This window comes from Amblyomma americanum, chromosome 9, assembly GCF_052857255.1.
Source record: "Amblyomma americanum isolate KBUSLIRL-KWMA chromosome 9, ASM5285725v1, whole genome shotgun sequence".
Classification (NCBI taxonomy): Eukaryota; Metazoa; Arthropoda; class Arachnida; order Ixodida; family Ixodidae; genus Amblyomma; species Amblyomma americanum.
Genome location: NC_135505.1, coordinates 93,727,699 through 93,748,828, shown reverse-complemented (window position 1 = coordinate 93,748,828; position 21,130 = coordinate 93,727,699). Strand labels below are relative to the sequence as shown.

Sequence of the window (21,130 nt, the reverse complement as noted above, 5' to 3'; positions counted from 1 at the left end):
CTAGATCACCCGGAGGTGGCTCTATTTTACAATCCCACAGGATCTGATCGTGGTTGGTTCATTGGCCACAGTGCTTACAGGTCGGGTTGCATACATCCGGATAAATGCGCGCGAGGAGTGATGGGGTGCGCGTCGATCTCATCTGTAGACGACGCCGCGTAACCTCTTGTTCTTTAGTCAGGCTTTTGTCCGGAGGGGGGAAAATTCTCCTCTCTAGTTTAAAATGATTGGTGAGATCATGATATGTGATTATGGAGTCCTTCGTGAAATTCAGGGAGCCAGACTCATCCACTGCCCCGACGACGAAACTTCGGGCTTTATGATGGGCTGCCTCTTTCCCCGATTTCCCGAATGGGCTGGGACCCATATCAGTTCGGAAGAATTTGGTGAGAATTTGGTGGCGTTAAGGATTCTTAGGGTGGTGTTTGTAATTCGCCCGTTTGAGAAATTGTTGATTATTGAAATATTGATTATTGATATATTTATTTTTAGACCGCAGCTGTTAGAGAGCCCTTCATGGCTCCCGTGTCATAGTCGGCATAGTCGGCGTAACCGATTATGCAAGTGGCAGAAAGAAATGCCGCCTGGAAGGTGGCTCCCAATATACCAGTCAAATCTGTAGCCGCTAGTATTGTTATCTGGTATAATCCATTAACGCTCTCGAAATGGCCCGGGTCATAAAACTTACCAAGCAAACCGATGCAAAAGACGCAGTCAAGAGCGAAGCTGTTGTTGCAGGTTGTCACGGGATGTTTTCTGCGGGAAATAATTCAGAAAAGCTGTTTACTTAATGCTTACTTGTTATAACATAACGCTTGCTTTCTGAAGTATTTTTAAAATTCCATGGGTCTTAATGTCCAGACTGGCCGCTCTTGCTACAACATCCAACCCTGCCGGCCGAGCTAAACTCGCTTGCCTCAGCCAAAGCTTATTCCAACGCCTTGCAGCGCATATATTCCGTCAACAACATCGCCAGATGAATATTTTGCGATAATCTGGTTTATGGCTTTAATTTTCTATTTTCTGATCTCAGTGAATGCACACCTTTTCGCTCAGTAATATAGGGCTCACTTCAGACAGGTATGTTTCCTATTGGCTACTTTTGAGTTTTCTTCTTTTCCATCTCTAGTGTCAACATTTATTGTGGGGCACTATTTGACCGGAGGATGCTTGACACGGCGTCACCTTTTTTGTGTACCGTGTCGCTTCCTGCCAGCCATGTGGTTCCTGCCAGCCCTGTCAGCTTAGGAAAAATATAAACGCCCTCGTCCGAGAGTTCGGGACCGCACCTTTACAGGTTTTCGGTTTGCCTTCAGTTTGCGGAACGAATCGAGCCGCTCAGTATTGCGATCAGCGCCACGCAGGGTGCCGTAGTGGAACGACGCTTCCTGATATTGTACAGGACAAGTCTTAAAACGCATTTCTGGACGGTTGCATCCTCTCAGACTGTAATCGGATTGCTGCCTCGTCATGCTCATGTAAGTAATAGAAGTTTACTTCATTCCATTGGAAGTTTACTCTCTTCATTTGGAGGTTTTCAAAGGATCTTAAGGAGCACCTCTTTGAAGGTTTATTGTTTGTATGAAACGTGAAAAATGACATGGAATATCATAATCAGGCGTATCACGATAATCAGTCGTATCAAAATTTTATGCGTTCTTCTTGTTGCAGTGCCCCGCCGCGGTGGCTCAGTGGTTAGGGCGCTCGACTACTGATCCGGAGTTCCCGGGTTCGAACCCGACCGCGGCGGCTGCGTTTTTATGGAGGAAAAACGCTAAGGCGCCCGTGTGCTGTGCAATGTCAGTGCACGTTAAAGATCCCCAGGTGGTCGAAATTATGCCGGAGCCCTCCACTACGGCACCTATTCTTCCTTTCTTCTATCACTCCCTCCTTTATCCCTTCCCTTACGGCGCGGTTCAGGTGTCCAAAGATATATGAGACAGATACTGCGCCATTTCCTTTCCCCCCCAAAAAAAAAACCGAACCAAATTATTCTTGTTGCAACCTGAATAAATGTGTCTTGTTAGTCATAACCTATTTCCGTGTTTCACTTTATGAGGCGCTCCATACGATATAGAGGGATTGAGATTTCCATCTTTATTCATTTTTTTTTACTTGTGCACGCCGCTTTCTTTTTTTCAGGCAAATATTACTAGAAATAAAAGAATTATGATTTTTTTTTCTGGCGATATGTGTAGTATGCCGGTTCGGTAAAAATTCACCTCGATGTTGCGCAATTCATCCAGGCATGTTGCATTGCACGAGCATTTGGTGTGAAGAAATTGCGGCACATATGGAGACATTTATAGGTGTGCTTTAAAAAATAAATACTATTAACCTTATAAGACGCAGCGGTGTAGGAATTAGGAGACCCGGCTGTTAAGAAAAAAACATAGGTGTAATGCAAAATTGCACAAGTTACATAATGAGTACAGTACGCGCATTTTCTGTGCACACTACGATTTTATCAAATCGCTTTAACGCCAGAGCCAATTTGTCTGGTTAAGGTGCTTTCTGACTTGGAACCAGATGCTCATCTGCTCTACTCGTGGAAGAATCTATAAAACAAAGAAACGTTTGAGAAAAACAAACTTTTGCCTTAAAACAGGGCAAACGCAGAAGAAAGCTAAAAGGAGCGAGAGTGTTCGGAATCACGTAGTCCGCACAAAGACGGGCTGCTGCAGCGTCGCGGAAGCCGCTTGACAAATTTTCGCGAAGCTGGTGCATGCCTTCTCGTTAAGAGAGGTTTGTGACAATTACAATTGTTCGAAGACTCCTTAAGTGCAGTGGAAAAGTTTCATTGATCATTCAACAGCTCTAGCGGGGCGATGCTAGTACTTAAATGGAGTTCCACTATAGCAAATGAACATTGGCGTCGATGTAAGTGCCTCGAGGTCCACACGGCCTATGCCCATACCCAGCAATCCTGTACAAGAGCATTTTTGTGCAGGAAAACATTATTAAATGCAACTGTTTAATATGACGTAAGATTTCACTATAACAAACAACATATATGCAGATCACCCGACGGCAGTCTTGAATTATTTTTCTATTAACGTTCTTGCTATCCTCAAAAGCGTTCCCTGTAGGTTTTCTATGGGCGTCTTAACTGTTCGATGCGACTGATGGAAACACTTGAAAAGAAGGATTTTGCTAGATATCAGAAGGATAGACTATTACGTTCACTATTACCGTAAAAGTATCTTCAAATTTTGCAAGTTTCAATGCTTTTCTCCGAAATTGCTTGACATGTCGAATCACGCAGCAGTCTGCTCAAGTATAACCTCACTACTTAACAAAACGAACCAATCACCTCACACGACTGCTGGCGTCTGCGCTTCCTTAATTTTTAGTAGTGACCATCTGTATAACTCGCAGTTCATTCTATGGTATGGTAAGTGATGTTCAACGTCTCAGAGCAGCTCACACGGGCTGTCAAGGGCGCTGAAGTAGAAGGCTTCAGATTGATTTCAACCACCTGAAGTTATTTACCTTGCACTGGCGTCGCGCTGCACATAGGTGTTTTGGATTTCTCTGCATGCAAATGTGGCCATTTTGAACGAGATTCTATCCTGCGTACTTCGGCAAAGAAACTGAGCGTCATAGCCGTTCAGCCATGGACTGCTGTGGTTAACCCGTACTGAGCAATCAGTAAGGTGTGGTGCATATAGCTAACAATTTTGTTTCAAAATAATTATTAGAAGGTTGATTCGGCGTACGCTTACCACTTTTCTGCAAAACTTTCTCAGATTTTCTTTTCTGCCATTATTCCGGACCAAAACAACGCTTCCAAAGGGGCCCATCATAGAACAACATAGCAAAGCATGCGCTGCCTCTTGGGACAGCGCAAGGCTACGGCAACAAGAAAACAGGTGCTACACCTGAGCGCGGCAGAACAAAAATACAGAGTCGAAAAGGCAGGTAAAACGAACTACGCAGAAAATACAGTAAGACGCGGTAAGACCAGGCGGCAGCTATGAGGGCTTAAAACGCTACTACTCACGCCAATAAAGAGCTATTCCATCGTTGCGGATGCCATTTCCATCTGCGCTCTTGATCCCGGTATGGTGCCGCCCCGCCGTCCATCGGTGATCCATCGCCGTCCATCCTAATCGGTGGCCAAGCTCTAGCAACGCTCCCGCAGGTATCCACCCGCGCACCGCTTCGCTGGCCTTATCAAGGATTCACCGCAGCGATCGCCACCGCGGGCGAACAATTGTTCGGTCATGCGCACTTGCGCTGCCTGCGCGCGCTCCTAGATGACTGGAAGAGAGCGCGCGAACTTTAAATGGCTAAAGAAGGGGCCGTAGAGCCCCACAACGCGAATAGTTCATCCTATAGTTATAGCCAGATGAATTGCGGGAAGCAGTACAGAGCCAATATGAAATTTGTTATGGACGTTTGCAATTTTTTTACCTTTTGGCCGACTAAACCTGGTTAAAGATTGCTTGTGCATTACCAATAATCCGCACCCGTATATGCAGCAGATAGTATTACCGTCGCATTCAACATGAAGTCTAAATCCGAAGCATCGTAGCGTATCTTCCGGTGTTGCTTGTAAAGCTCATTTCATGCCGATGTTTTTCTCTTTGATATATGCGGTTAAAAATGCGCATTGTATTTTAGTACACTCTGCAAGCACGCGAATCACGCTAAGCACGTACTGGCGGGCGAGTTGGTTAGGCATTCTTGCATATAATGTCGAACCAATTCGCTGTGTTATTTGCACCAACACTTTGTGTTATTTGCAGGCCAATCAGATCAAATTTAGTTTCAGTGCCTGCGATACCCTCATTCGGTGAGGAGCTCTAATCGGTGTTTGCTTTCTTTCTCGTTGCAGGCGACGTAACGCCGTCCTTCTGTTCTTCCTGATTGTAAGTGCGTCTGGTGGTAACTGCACTAAGGATTACCCCGACGAAGCTGGAAATTCCACGTCACGTCGATCTCCCAGATGTAAGCGAATCAGCCACAAAACAAGATAGCATTACGAGGGATTTTTTTTACGATTAAAGGCACCCCCGTCGGCATAAAAGCTTTAGGGCAAACCAAATTTTCCTGTCTCTTTTTTTCTCTGCACATTGACAATGCTGTCCAAGAAGCCTTCCTCAGAAGTAGACAAGCGGTTCAGTATTGAGCTTTCAGAATATTTTTGAACAAACAATAAGCAGCACGGGAAAGCGGTTTTCTCATGCCATTTAAGCTAACAGCTGACACCATGTAAGAAAATAGCACGATGTAAATCTGGTAAAAAAAATTATTACTAATTAAATACCTTAAATTAATACCTCTACTTATCATGCGTTCCTATTTCTGTATTCTTATGTCAACTGTTCTGTATAATAGTGAGGTGTTTCAAATTTTTACCGTTCATGTATTGTGCCTTGTTCACTTGTTTTTGTTTGTCCCTTTTTAAATTTGATATTGATGTTTTGCCGCCACCCTTACACAATGCCCTACGGGCCTGTAAAATATTTCAAATAAATAAATTTGAGCCTCTATAGCGAGTGCGCGTGCTTATATTCCACACTTAGAGATGGTCGCATTTCTGAAATGTTTATAATTGTATATTCTTATAGCGCAGCCTTGCTTAGAAATAGTTGCGTCCAAATTTCCAACTGAGTGCGCCCAAACTAGTAGGCAAGATACAAACTACTGCCACGAAATCCTCCCAAGTGTGACGCTGCTATCGTATATGTTTTTTTTATTTGCTTGCCGAAAGAGAAATAGAAACATCCGTCACTTTCAGCTGTTGCTCGAAGCCGTTTATAGATGAAACCGCCAACATCGCAGTTGCATCACAACACTGGAAGATCTGCGCTAGTCGCCACTGCTTTCTATGGGTAATTACACAGATTAGGAAATTTGGAAGGGAATGTCTTGAAACAAGCGCGTGTTACGCGAATGCCCCATAAGGAGTAGCCTAGAGACATGATGACTTTTAGGTTATCATCTAAAACAACCCGGCTAAGTGCTGCGTCTGAAAATTTCTGAATTGACGCTATTAATTTATCCTCTCAGTTTGTGTCCGCTTGGCGTTATGACCTACATACGGAGAGCAAAAACTGCCCTCTTTAACTGCCCATTGGTTTGGGTTCAGAAAGCCCTTGTATCCAAATTCTGAACCTGTTGTATGCAGCGACAGCAGACGAGTTTAAAAGCTTTGCAGAGCTTGCACTCGATATGGCCGCACTGGGCATGGGGACGGCAGTCTGACTGCGATACAACTCTTGCGTTCTCTCTTTTAACCGCTCCCCAGCTACCACGTCAGGTATGAAGGGGAAGGTGAAGGCGAATAGGCTGGAAATTGAGTTCTTTTGGCAGGAAGTTTTGACGTATCATAGTCCTAACCGAAAGCATGGCCAGAGTTTCAAATGCCATTATAGATACTTCTGTCCTTCTATTGCGGAGTTGCTCTGAAATAAATCGAAAATAACTATTTTCTTATTTCCGCTTATTTCTTCTCATGAACACTTATTTCTTTCTTCATGGGACGCTGTTACATGTAGGTCGCATATGACAGAGCTCTAATGCGAGGTCGTGCAGGGTGAAAAAATTGTAATTCAATTTTGCGGCGCCTTCTTTCAGCATATATTTAGTAATTCTCTTTTATTAAATTCTTTAGATACTCTACAGACTGTCCATGGACTTTTCACAATAAAGTTTATAGACTTCCAACAAGCAATTCTATAGACTATTCTATAGGCAATACAAATCCTGTAGACTGTCTACCGACAGTCTAAAGACTTATGGCCATTTCCGGTAATTCTCTTAGAAAAATTTCTTTAGACACTCTACAGACTGTCCTCAGACTTTTGTCAGTAGTCTATAGACTTTCCGTAGAAAAATTCTATAGACTAGTCTATAGGCAATACAAGTCCTAGAGTGTCTATAGAAAATCTATAGACTTATGTCCATACACATTTAGGGGAGTTTTGCCGATAGACATTCTATAGACTATGAATAGACGACAGGAAATATGTATGACAAGGCAATAGAGTCTATAAGAAGAATATAAAGTCTATAGACCATTTTTCTACGGTTTTAATCCAGCAATGAAACAGCTTCTTTTTCACTCCTATAAACCAACCTCATTTCACTTCATCAAAGTGCATGCGTGCAAGGTGTACTTTGCAGTATATTTTAAGGTTTCTGGTTATGGGCAGCACATTTATATACACTATGTAGGCACTAAATCGAAATATTTGTATTAAATGTATGGTGTGCGCATGAAATTTTGACCGCAATCGTGTCTATACTGAGCGCCTTAAATCCCGTTCCACAGCCGTTTTCACAGTGCAGACGTATCAGATCGCCGCCTCCACTGCAGCTCTTAAACTCGAAGAACTCGTTCTCAGAACATGCTCTACACTAATCTTTCGCACATTCCTGACAAGGAGTCTAAAAGATGTTTATTAAATGGTTGCCAATCACATGCGTATATCCCCATAACCATAAAGCGTTCCTATCCTTTCCCGTTCTCGCTGGAAAGTCAGAAATTTGACTTAAATCCTCATTATCCCATCCGCGAATTGAAAGCGTCGAAGAATCGTTAAAACGACCTGTTAGTCTCCATCCCCATTGTGCTTATTCGCATAATATTTTCTCCATTTTACAGCATTCATAGGTAATGCTTGGAGGAAGATGTAAATGAAAATGAAAATTGCTTTTTGAGGAAAGAAAATGACACAGTAACTCTCTCACATACCTCGGTGGACACCTGAACCGCGCCGTAAGGGAAGGGATAAATGAGGGAGTGAAAGAAGAAAGGAAGGAAGAGGTGCCGTAGTGGAGGTTTCCGGAATCATTTCGACCACCTGGGTATCTTCACCGTGCACTGACATCGCATAGCACTCGGGCGGCTTTCGCGTTTCGCCTCCATCGAAACGCGGCCGCCGTGGTCGGGTTCGAACCAGGATACTCCGGCTCAGTAGACGAGCGCCTTAACCACTGAGCCATCGCGGCGGGTTAAGGTGTCCTCATTTCAATGATCACCAAAAGCTTCAACGCACAGGGCTTTATTTCCGTTCATTGATTAAGCTAACTAGTAGGCTGACTGACTGGAAATTCCTTTCGTAAATCAAGATCGCAGCCGAACGAATTTAGGTCCAAATCCCGCTCCTTTGTCTTACTGTGTGCAGAGTTAGCGACATCTAGCGTCTTTTACTGCCACCAGAGAGCACGTGGTCGTGCCTCCGTAAAGTGGAGGCTGCCTGCTCTGATATTTATTTAAGTACAAGCGCCCCGCCCCCTAAAAAGAAAAGAAAATTGAACTGCTTCGCTTTGTATGGTATTTAATAAAGGACATCACAGAATCGTTCTTTTAACCACATCATATGGCGCACCAACTTCAGGGGGATTCTTCAACTGGGTGGAGTTCGCCAACGAGCCATGTTTCTCGAGGAATGGCTTCAGCGGTGTCTGCCTCACGAGCTCCGAATGCAACCTGTACGGCGGCGTAGCCATGGGACGCTGTGCGCAGGGCTACGGCGTCTGCTGTCAAGGTAAGATAAGGCGCTTCTGTCACGACTTGTATTATTAAAACAAGTACTGCTTTCTTGTATGGGCGTTGCTGCCGCAACTTTAATACGTGTTGCTTGCCGATATCAAAGCCTTCGTACGAACTCGACAACTGCACGCATTTATTCAACCGCACTGCCCTGCTTAGCATGAACCAAGCAGGCACCCTACGACTGCAGAAGTAAAGACAGTTGGGCGAGCTGTAATAGTGTCATCCGTATATCTCAACAGCGCGAAAGACAGGGACAAAGAAGGTCAGCGCGAGATTCGTAGTTTCTTTTCCTGTCATTTGTGATTTTTAATTATTAAACGTGAACTTGGGGATAGGCCATTTTTTTGCAACTTCTCTTTCACGAGAGTGATTCGACTTGGGCTGTACTAAAGCCGTTCCAAGAAGCCTGACAAATGCATTCAACTCGAGAAATGATACTGTTGAACGGTGTTGTTCAAACGTAGTGCGATATTATGGCTGCTTATAATCACTTGTAAAAAGATGCTCTGCGTGCCGGACACCCACTTTCTGTTAACAAAAAATTATGGAACGTTTAAGCTTCGCTTTCAAGAGAAGAACGAGATAGCGTTACCGGGTAATGTTCGCATCGCATACTCAGTTGTCTAAGTCCTGATTAGCCTATAAGCATCATTACATGTCTCTAAGAAGCCTCACTAAGCTTATCAGACGCCGCGGTGGCTTAGTGGTTATGGTGCTCGGCTGCTCGCCCAAAAAAACGCGCCTTCGGTCCCGGCCGAATACTGATCCGGAGTTCCCGGGTTCGAACCCGACCGCGGCGGCTGCGTTTTTATGGAGGAAAAACGCTAAGGCGCCCGTGTGCTGTGCGATGTCAGTACACGTTAAAGATCCCCAGGTGGTCGAAATTATTCCGGAGCCCTCCACTACGGACCTATTCGTTCCTATCTTCTTTCACTCCCTTCTTTATCCCTTCCCTTACGGCGCGGTTCAGGTGTCCAAAGATATATGAGACAGATACTGCGCCATTTCCTTTCCTCAAAAACCAATTATTATTATTATTATTATTATTGTCCCGGCCGCGGCGGTCGTATTTCTATGGAGGCGAGATTCCTGAGGCCCGTGTGCTGTATGACGTCAGTGAACGTTAAAGATACCCACGTGGTCGAAATTATCCGGAGCCCTCCACGACGGGTTCTTTAATAGCCTGAGTCGCTTTGGACGTTAAAACCCACAAAACCAAAATTCATGAAGTGAGACACATCAACGCGCTCATTAAAACCCATCAGCTTTTGTGGTCCCTGGACTGCGTGCCAGCCTCGCAATTTAAAAGGCCCCAGGGACGATTCCAAATCTCTAACCCAATTTCTTTTTGGAGTTAATTTCATTAATTGTTTGCGTCCCTCGGTTTCTTCGACTGGCGGCCAACGCCGTCGATACCGCTTTTTCTGCGACACGGAACCCTCCTAAAAATTTGTAGCGTTGTACTGCGGCTATCACTTCATCCTTTTTCGGGCGTCTACTTACCATTCACGAGAGCCTTGCACAAGCGGCAAGAAAAAATGTTTTTTACACAAGTTACCGATTGCCGGAGTGTGAAAATCGCGGCGTGCAACTCTCGGTCAGGAAAAAAAAATTACAGGTTACACTTAAGCCCAGTTTTAAAAGTATAGCTTGAGAGCGTTAATGGGTTAATGACCATATTTTCGTACTTGGTCATTGTCGACTTTACATTCGTAGATGCCTGGGAGTCCTTATACCACTCGTGGCGCAGTGGCGCAGTGGTTAAGTGATGCGCCTCTGCCCTGCGATGGCAGATGGTGCCACCGGTGGGGCTTGTGCGAACCATGGTGGAATTGCGGATCATTAACTAAACCGCCTCCTGCCACGGCGGGCAGTTTGCTTACAATCAGGTGGGCAGGCTGGGACGGCGCCGCAAGGTGGCGTGACCTAGGTAACGTGACCTAGGTGGCTGAGCGAAAAATCCCCGCAGAAGCAAACTAGGAGTGCCACCTAGGTTCCTTCTGTGAGGATTTTTCGCTCGCAGCGCTGACGACCGCGACGACGCCGGATTTTCTCCTGAACGGTGCGAGCGCCAGAGGTTTTGCGTTGCAACAAGTTTGTGGATACCTTCACGATTACGAAACAGCTACCGGCAGATTAGTTTGCTCAATGTATTCGAAATTTCACACATTTAAAACATCTGCCATTAATTTCGATGTATTCAATTCCGCGATCTTATCTCCTATTTTTATTATATTTAATTCATCTTTTACTTATTGCCCAAAGTACAGTTATCAGCTTGAAAAGAGTGCACCCTCTTTTCTTGGCTCCCCCTCACTAAACCCTGGCCAATCACCCGTGGTGTGTATGGGCCTTGTCAATATGGCAACAACGGGATGCATTAAGCTATCGTGTTAAAAACTTCAATAATAGGATATCAGTGCGTGTCTACTAGCCATCCTGAGGGGAGGTTCTGAAGGCCATCTGCGTGCGGAAATTGTTTCTTTTTTCTTTGTTTTTGCAGCTCCAGTATTCGATCACTTCTGCTCATCTTTTTACTCGCCACAGTGCTTCTCCGGTATAGCGTCGGTCTTGATGTTTTGCATTGAAGCAATTCACTTACTCGTCATTTCTTGTTTTATTTTTCGCAGTATCAAGATCATGCGGCGAGACGATATCAAGAAACAACAGCTACTTTGTAGATCCTGTTTCGGTTGGTGGCTCACTGACTCCTGATCCGAACGGCCTGCTGTGTTCTGTGGCCGTTCACAAGGTTGACACATTTTCTTCACTCAAGAAATGCCTACTGAAATATCCATGTGTGGAGTGGCCATTTCTAGGTTATTAGCCTCCGCGCCCTCGTGTCTTCTTAAGTTCTGCCCCAAACTCTTATTGTAATCGCCACTGCACAAACTGAAATCTGAACAGTTGGAAAGCGCATTTTATATACTTCCTACTATTTAACAGAAGTACTGCTTTGCTGAGTCATTGTCAATCAAGACACCGGAGAATGCACTCTCGTCATCGCCATCGCCGCGAAGGGCCTCCGGCACCTAGTTGCAATGAGTTTATCTGGGAGGCAATCAACTCACGAAGTGAATGCGCGACCACCAGGTTCTCTACGCCAGCCCGTGCGGCTCTCTGAACACACGGGGCGACCATCAGTGGCGCTGTTCTGGATGTACCACCCGATCGCACCTTGGAGTTAGATTGACGACGGTGGCACCGCTATGCTTGTTCACGGAGAAATTTGAAGTAATTTTTTGCACTCTTTGACTAATACTACTAGTTTTGTTCTATATGAAATTTATTTTCTATTGTAACTTTATTTTGTCCTCCTACAAGCGAAATCCGCTTCTTACCGGTTACGCTGCAGAATCGATGTCAGAAAGGAGCTAGCATGGACTTTGTGGTTGTAGATCCCGTTAGACAGCATGTATATGACTAACGTATGTCTTTACGAGTGGTAAGCTAAGAAGTCAAAAGGAACATTCATTGGCTTGTAGAGCCTAATTGGTAGGACTGATTGCAATTGTGCCTTGCCCGCTCCTCGGACACTAAGTTTAGCGCTTTGGGCACACTAGGTGCACAACTTATACATGGGCGAGACAGATTGTGACGCCCGTTTATGTATTACAGTTAATATTACGCGCGACTCTTAGTGCAGTCTCAGTTCAAGGTTGAATTCCCGACAACTCTCAGGCACAGCCCGGTGTGTGCCAGCTCCGGCTCAATCTGGAGCGCTTCGACGTCATCGGTCCCGACGTGTCCCCTGCGTCTGGGACATGCAGCCACGACGCCTTCCACGTCAGCGGACAAGACGACAACAGTCGTCTGCCCCTCATCTGCGGCATCAACCATGGACAACATGGTGGGGTTCCTGATTTTTTTTTCAATGCGCAGAACACAACTGTTCTGAAACTTTTTCATTTACTGACGTAAATATATTTATTGCCACCCTACTTTGAAGAAATGAAGAATTCAGTGTGAAGGGGTGGAATGGCAGCATGATGACTTGTATATTTGAGGGCAATAGTGCCGGAGTGAGTGACACAGGCCAAATGAAAACAAAATTGGAGTGGGATCGTCGTTTTATCTCTGCTGCGGGCTGTATTTTGTAATTAATATTTGCCCTACTCAAAGCTTATCTATTTTTTAGTAAAATCAGTGTCTCCTTGAACAGCGTAGCAGACGAGTGAAATTTATTGGTTGCTACCAGGTTTCTCATCATCTTGTGCTGCTAACAACAGTATAAAGCCAAAAATTTCGATCAAGATAGAACTGTTACAAAATGCGGTTACAATTTCTTTCCTGGCTAGTCAATTTTCGTTTTCGCAAAAACAAGGAAAATTTCTTAAGCTTCTCTGACGTGCAGATTCCCAAGCAGCACAGCAGCCCAATATTTTGTATGTATTGGCAAAGGCTGGTCCTACAGAGGAACCGAGTGAAACCATCCCTTTGAAATATTGGACCAATTATCTGTGCTATTTGGGTTACTAACCCAGACAACTCTTCCAAAAGTCTATATCAGTGTTTCAAGCTGATAACCATTGGAGAAAACATTCTGTATACGGGGCGATAAGAATAGCAGCCCGCGTGGTCTGTGATATGGATTGGTTATATATAAAGGCTTTTCAAAAAATCATCCCTCGAAGTGTTTCATCTAAAATGTGGAACCAAACGAACACTAGCACCGCTGGGAATGACACTTAAGTTTAATGAGGTGGGCGAAATAAAATCCCTCCTCACTTTCTGGAGATTTAGAGTCCAAGAAATGTTTGCAACTCACCTTGAAAATTCAAGCTCGATGACCTCAGAAGCTTTAGTGACGGCGCTGTGCCGGCCTCCTCTGTGCAGTGTACGTCAACGTGGGCCAGTCCAGCGGACCGGTGAGACTATCAATGTTTCTCGCTCCCAACGCGACACAGCGACATTGGAGGATCAGAGTCATCCAGATACCTTGCGGCAGCCAGCGAGTGGGTAAGATGACTAGTATGTGCTCTCAATTTTTTAAGCTTCCTTTTCAGCTCGTTTTAATACTTCAAAAGGTTGGTTAAGATGTGGCCGTTGGGTATTCGCACCGTACCGATTAACTACGTTTAGGACGATGATTTAAACTAATTACTACTACATAGCGGCCTGAGATAGCAACCCTATAATAAAGGCGCAAAGTAGAAGGTGTTTTCAGGCGCTTAACTTGTTTATTAAGCCCCTGAACGCTTTTTTTTATTGTCCAGTTAAGCATATAAAAATAATCTCTGAGAGCTGGAACCATTTTCCCAAACAGTTGGACGAAATTCCTCATTCTTTTAAAACTACCGACTGTGAGCTCTCTTAATAATATTTTGTAAATTTTCTTCGCAATTATTTTTACTGGCAAATCGTTTTCTGCCTGAAATGCTTTTTTTTTCTTTATATGTCCTCACTCTTTTCTGATTTTCTTTCTTTTTGGCCGCGTTACTTCGGCCAGCATTTTTCTTGCTGCACTGTACGTAATGCAATGCATGTCCTGCCACTCCAATCTGTAATATCTTCTGGTCGTGAGGGTATTTGAACAAATAAATAAATAAGGTTGAAACTTTCAAAACATTTCAAAAATTGACGATTACGTAAGAGAGTTGGGTAATATTAAATGTCAGTTGCTTCATTCAAGGACTTGCTCAACTTAAAATGTCCACCTTAAAATGGCTGAATGACTGATATTCAGGCCAGGCGCTTGACCAGATGACACGTGATCACGAATCTATGGAACCAATAACATGACACCCATTTTTTTCTCTCCAAGCCCCTTCTGGCTGCCTACAGTACCACGAAGACCCGACAGGTGTCATCTCAAGCTTCAACTACGCCAGCGGCGAAGTTACTTCTCCCGGAAGTGACAGTGGCCGTCTAGAACTGGGTTATCCCAACTTCCAGCGCTACTCCATCTGCTTCCGGCTAGCGGCAGGCGCCTGTTCGCTCCGCCTGTCTAAAGCCGGCCCCTTTGGTGTGTACGCCGAACCCACGCAACCAGTCGGCGCCGAAGCCAGCAAACAAAGGGCGGTGGTGAACCGTTGTGAAGAGTTCCGCTTCCGGTCGCCGCTCCAGGCAGATTTCCTGATGCTTGGCGTACAACCCTTCTGCGGGGATGACTTTCCTGACTCCTTCGACACCGGTAATGCTCGGCTTGCTTCTCCAAATTCAACACAAATGTTTTGCCTTTCGCAGAGTGGTAGCGAAAAAATCAAAGCATGCAAATGTAGAAATAGATTGGGTATTGCACGAAACTTTCTTCTGCACTTATGGTTTAAATTATATCATTGCACTTCAGTATGACTCAAAATACTCTACCAGCATTTCTCTTAATGAGATTAGTTATGCTTTTGCATTAAACGCAAATTCAAATATGACAAGGTAAGTCAACTGGGCGCAACGTTAGCAACACTCTCCCACATCCCACAGCCAGTTGATGAAGTAGAAGTCTACTTAGCGCGTTCCTAACGATCCTTTCGACGGTCCTCTCATTCGACTAGGAGGTTGTTGTTGTTATCGCTTCTGGGGCCACAACAGCAACAACCTTCAAGTCGAATGAGAGGACCGTGGCAATGACGCAAACGCTTCCGCTGCTGTGGCTCGCAAACAGTCTTTCGGCATCAAATTACCTCGTTGCGACGTGTTTATCACAGAATTGTTGCTGAAAGCGCTGCATATATTCTCTTGGGCGAATATTTTCCAGCAACTTGTTTGACTTTGTTGCATTAATTTAAGTGTTACCCTCTGAAAAAATTTGTATGGTACAATAAGCTGATACAGGTTCGTCACACAAATCTCGAACAATTATCACTCATATGGCATACAAGTGCAGACATTTTTACAAAATAATGCGTTTACCAAGCAAACGTCATACAGTATCCTACAATTTGCCATTAAGAGATACGTGGGAGGCTACGAAGGTGTGCTTGATTGCTGCAGAGGAGACACCTCCAATTCTTCACGTTCCCAAAGCATACAAGTTGCATTGTTTGCAAGAAGTGTTTTTTTTTGGTCACCTCGTGAAAATAGTATGCAGTAAGCTGATAACATTTATGTCTCGTGAGGTGTCCTACAGAAATCTTTGCTTTCTTTCGTACCACCCCGCAGAATAACATGTTTACAGTCAAATCCATATCCTCCCGCGACGACCCCTCCAGGCCCAAATTGCACCTGCCCCTAGGCTAATTTGTTACACCTCATTTTCGCCTGCCCCACACCCAGCCGTTCCCCACACTGTCCCAAGCCTCCTCCTCCTACTCAATGACAAGCGAAGCTGGCCTTGGCGGCTCACGTCACCTCATGTCTACCAGTTGGAAATTTCCCGCTTGGCGTAAGAGTACATACGGGATCTTAATTTGACCATTAATGAAGTATTTCTCTCTCTCTTCTCCTCTTTTCTTCTTGAGCTGCGCTCCGTACGAAATTAAGGCAGCTTTTAGCGACGCTGTTATAGTTAATTTTGCCCTAAATTTAGCTAACTTCTACATGGACAGCTGCCATTTGCATAAGCTTCTACGACATTCAGACGAGTTGAAGGTTGAAGGCGCGGGGATATTAGGGGCATCTATTGCTGCAGTATTTCATTCGGTGGACGTGGTTTCTCCGACGTGCCTGCTGTTTCAATTTTTTTTTCTTACGCAGCTCTTTCTTTCAACTCATTTTTTTCTCCATGCCAATTGTCTAGCGTTTCCTGTAGCCCTTAATTCCACTCCTGCATTAATAGGTAGGGGGAAAAGTGTATGCATTTTTTCCCTTCACCCGTCTTTGAGCGACCTGCGCCAGCAACAACAAGCAGAGTTTGCACTGACACCCCCAATACTTAACTCAATTAGGGTTTTTTTTCTAGGCGCGTTGATTTTAGGAGCTCAAAGCGGAGAAATTTTGCTTGCGATAATGGAATAGTAATGTGTCCTTTCTAGAGCACAGTAGCCACTACCTCTCGCGATCATAGTTCGAGAGGTCGTAGCTAGCACATGGTTCGTAAATTGTGCTAGTTGGTGCCGAAATGTAATCTTCGGGGGTGAGTAATAATATGTTTATTTTAACCGACATATCATTTGTTAGCATTGCTCGTTGCGTCTTTATTTCATTTTGTCCGGGTCAAATTTCGGCGCTTCGGTGCTGATGTACCAAGCAGTAGGTTCAATATTTCTATTGGCTGTTTACACAAAACTTATGCGAGGCGTTTTAATACCATAGCATTATAAGCCTCATCGGGCGAAAAAAGTGTTGTCGCTTTTAAAATTCGCTGATTGGCTAGAGAACAGTGGCGTCATTAGATTGGAAGTGACTTCAATTTCGTTAAAGGCATTAACTGCTTATAACGCTACCGTACTGCCATATCAAAATGTAATTAGGTGTTCCTGTGAATTTGTTGTTCTTTCAGTGGATACTGGGGCGACAGTCATCAGTTTTGTATCCAACGGAACTCACAAGCCTGAATACGCTGGCTTCAGGCTTCGCTACCAAATGGTTCCATGCGGTAAGCCTTGGGACAGGTCACATGTGGCTTTCCGGACGATTTTCAGCTCGTTTTTTGCCATTCAATACTTTTTATCGACCACTGATTGCCATCCTTCGATTGGCTTTGTGACGAAGAAAAGTAAATAGCAAGATTATGTATGCAAACTGGGGTTTCACAAAAAGAAAAACCTCTCGAAAAAGAAAGTATGAATCAGTTTTTCACTCTTACGGAATCGTTTGCACTGTTTATCAATCAGTATATGAGGCAATAAGCTAAGTGAAAGCATTAAAAATTTTTCTTTGTTTGGTGCCTGGTGCAGTACGAAGGCGCAGGACCAAAATAAATAGTGCTGGCTAGCGACATTCTAATAACCAAATAAATAATCCAACGATTCCGTCCTCCTACGCTTGTATCTTCATAAGGCAGATTTAAATTGCTCGCACCTGAACATCCTACCTGTCTCCTTACAGTTCACCGCCGCCATGGACTTGAGGACGACTTACCAACGATCAAGCCTCCGATGTCCTTGCTGTACGAAGGCTTGAGTGGCCAGAAGTATCAAGCGTCAAACTCTTTCATGCTCACTGACCACACCCAAGAAGGGCACGCTGGCGGATTGGGGCCCTCCTCTCACCCATTACCTCAGCCAGAACTCTACACTCAGTCAGGCTACTTCCCTGAGCCAAGTGACACAAACAACGGTGGCCAAATCATCCTTTACCACAAAGGCGTATACAAAGACCTCATCATGAAGCTCGTTAGGAACTTGGGTCGATTTTGAAGACAATATTTGAAGGAGCTCTCACCGTACGGCGTTGAAATATTCTTATGTTGCCTCTATATTCGTCACTTTAATGAAAAAAGACTCGCATATATTAAATCTGAAACCTAAACTAAAGTTAACTACAGAAGTGTGTTGAACCCAAAGAAGTGTGGCCTGCACCTATAACACAGTTTCAGTGCAGGTTTATTTACAACTGCGGATAAAATGTGCGAGAAGGTATAGGGCCAAATTTGGTATATTTAAGTAAAAATAAATATAAAAGAGGCGAGGCGAGGAAAATAGAAAGCTAAGCAAAAGCCCACGGTTACAAGTTACAACGTGCCTCATAACCAGAGTGTTGGTATGGGGCGCAGAAATGTTTTAACCGTAACAACTAACAGCCCTCATATTCTGCATTAGATTAGTGGTATCTGCATTCTGCTCCTTCTCCCCGAGTGCCTCGTAAAATGTGTCCCTCTACTAAACAGCTAATTTGTTCGGGCTAACATTTAGCAAAAAGAATCATTTTGGGGTAATTTTTAATCTATGCTAAATTTGGGTTATTAAGTATCTTTATTCAGAGAAACTTTATCGAAACTTCGCATCATGTGCCGCTATGACGAACCAAAGGAAAGGAGCTTTCGCAGCGACTCTACCGTCAGCGCCATCTGTCGCCCTTAGAGGACTGGCGAGCCCTCTTCGTTCCACCTCTCCCATTCGGCTGCTTTGAACGTTCTTTTTTCGACAAGAGCTGCTGGCTCTCCCCGTACATCTGTTGAGCAAACGTTTTTATGCGTCCCGCATCGCCGAATCTGACGCGGACATCCTCTTAATTCTCATCGAATCAAAACACTACCCAAACCAAACGTAGCACAAAAGTTTAAAGTACCGCCAAATGCCACCCCTGTGTGAAACTTAAGCACGAACAATGCAGAGGTTTATCAAAGAAAACCATTTCTCGAGGCGCTCTGATCCACGCAACACTCGGCGTATGTCATGTGGAAGTTATGAAGCCTAAAAAGTTTAACTGTTTACGAGTTGTTTATACAGTCTTTATGTTCTTCCTGCGCACTTAGTCTAAAATCTCCCAATTTCCCCTCCCTGCGAGTGCACATGCAACTATTTCCTTGGACACTTTACAGATCCTCACAGGACGCACTCAGCTGCTCCTTTACACGCAGAGAAAGACGACTATGAGTTGTCGACCCTTCTGTCAGTGTTCATTATTCACAATTAATAGCTACTCCTTCTTTAGCACAACCTTTGGGACTCTTTTTCCCCCTTTTCTTTGCGATGAACAATTAATGCATCCACACCTTCGCCTAATCCTATAGAGAAGGCACCGGTTAACAATGGGGTTGGCTCTCCTCTAACACATTTATTTCGTCGTGCAGTTGCGTACCTTGAACAGTCAAAGACCATCCTTATTTCTGTTCCGTCATGCCCAAGCTTAGATAGGAATTGAGTCACCTCACTACTTCAGCCGTATCTGGAACGAACACTGACCTTTTCTCGGAAGACTTAATGAAGGTCTGCTGGAGTGCTCCAGCCCTAATCCCATTCGCGTTTGTTTCACTGTTATTTTTGAACCTGTCTTTTCCCTAACAATTCCACCTTGGGAGCAAATAAATAAATAAACTCACATCCTAAAGCATGCGGCATATCATTGCAACAAAGAGCGTTTAAATGTACTCTCACCGGCTCCTATATTTCGTCATCGTGAAGTCTGCAGGACGGTAATAAAATTATTCTGATAAAGTGTCACGAGATTTAAATGTTGGAAATTTGCAATATTATCAAGCACTTTTATTACAGTTAAATATGCCGTAATTACGACAAAAAGCGATAGTTTGTCTCGTCACATGTACTTCAACTTCTGCGCGCTGCGGGTCTGCGGAAGGGCGCTAGCAGATGTGCTGCGCTCATGGTTTGCAGCTAACAAATTATGTTTTTCCAAGTGCATCGAGAAGAGCAGGTTGGACACTTGGAACCGAAAATGAATACTGCGCATGCAGAGCAACCAATATAGCCCCAGCAGGTTCACTGAGGTAACATGTGTCTCTGGCAGCTCTAGGGCACCACCTAGAAGATGTGATGTGATTGGGGCGAGATAAATACAGGAAATGCCGACGCTTCGCCAAAACACCTCTTTTCTCTGGTCATATTTTTTTTACGGAAAAATGTGACTTTTTTATCACAGCATGACGGCATAGAGGCCCACTTCGACGAAATGAGGCTAGAAATCCTATCTCCAACAGAAATGGAAAATTATTTCTTTTCTCTCTCAAGTAGCTTTGATTATACACAGAGTTCGCACATAAGCCGACCTAGCTTTAACAGGAAATATCTGCGTAACAACAAAATGTGTACTTGGGTTGTTTTAGAGATTAAGTAAACGAGTTGTTATCTTGTTTGTAGCACGCAATAAAACGTAATGGCATGGTAGCGCCTGTACAATGCTCAGGAGGGTGAAAATAAACATAAACAGAATAATATTGTGTCCGCACTACCTACTGGCGCCGCGGACTTGGTAGCACATATATTCGCTAGTTCGGGTAATTAAAAAAAATGTCGCCCTGCCCTTACCGTTCATGGAATAACGCTCTGCAAACACATGCGACGTGTCCAGAAGTCCAAAGAAGAAACGAAAATGAATTGCCCGGCCCGCTTGCACCACGGAAGTTGTAAGAACTCAAAAAGATCAAAGAACACAGTCCCTCGACTAAGGAACCATACCTAACGCCCAATGCTTTATTCTCCACAGTATATAGAACGCTAAACTAGCGACATGCATAAAAGAAAACTACGACTTAGATCATAACAATAGAGGAACGTATTGAATCTCATTAAAGCCATAGATAAGAGCGTTGAATGGTTTCATTTTCACGCTGCGGCAAATTAAGAGACTAGCTCACTTGTGTTTTTCACGCGAAATCCGAGTATCTAGCCACAAAGAAAGTGATATGCCATAAAATATTCTAATTTATTTTGAACATATATGACTGAATTTGGCACCACCCACTTATTTAAATACTTCAATACCTAGCAACTATTACAACGCAGAGAAAAAGAATGTCTGGGATTAAATGTGGCTCGGTATACGATCGAAAGCTCTTGTAAGCATGGTCTCTACTGTCTCCAATCAAGTGTCAAGGTAAAAGTCGAAGTCAAAATCAAGGGTGAAGATATATCAGGTACCCAATGGTAATGGTCACATGACCATGTGGTCATACTACCGCCGCTTGGGCCATACCACCATGCAGTTAAGTTCGGTTTGACCTTGTGAGGCATTGAAGGTCATTGTCGATGTGCTACCCACTGTTCCAAATCAAATGTCAAGGTCAAGGGTCAAGGTCAAGACCAGGTACCCAATGGTCATAGTCATGATCACGTGGTCATACTA

At 44.2% G+C, this 21,130-nt stretch overlaps 1 protein-coding gene across 1 annotated transcript; it reads left to right on the top strand.

The window, feature by feature from the left end:
- Positions 1-1,470: 1,470 nt before the first annotated feature.
- Positions 1,471-17,745, top strand: LOC144103512 (uncharacterized). The gene is made up of 9 exons (XM_077636210.1): positions 1,471-1,478; positions 4,841-4,953; positions 8,352-8,501; positions 11,140-11,261; positions 12,191-12,359; positions 13,346-13,468; positions 14,274-14,642; positions 16,887-16,982; positions 17,435-17,745. Exons 1-9 carry the CDS (start codon positions 1,471-1,473, stop codon positions 17,743-17,745), a joined length of 1,461 nt encoding a protein of 486 aa, XP_077492336.1.
- The last annotated feature ends 3,385 nt before the right edge of the window (positions 17,746-21,130 follow it).

Coding starts and splice junctions, on each gene's coding strand:
- LOC144103512 (XM_077636210.1), top strand. Junction 8,502..11,139: donor CTACGGCGTCTGCTGTCAAG/GTAAGATAAGGC, acceptor TATTTTTCGCAG/TATCAAGATCATGCGGCGAG. Junction 13,469..14,273: donor TTGCGGCAGCCAGCGAGTGG/GTAAGATGACTA, acceptor TTTCTCTCCAAG/CCCCTTCTGGCTGCCTACAG.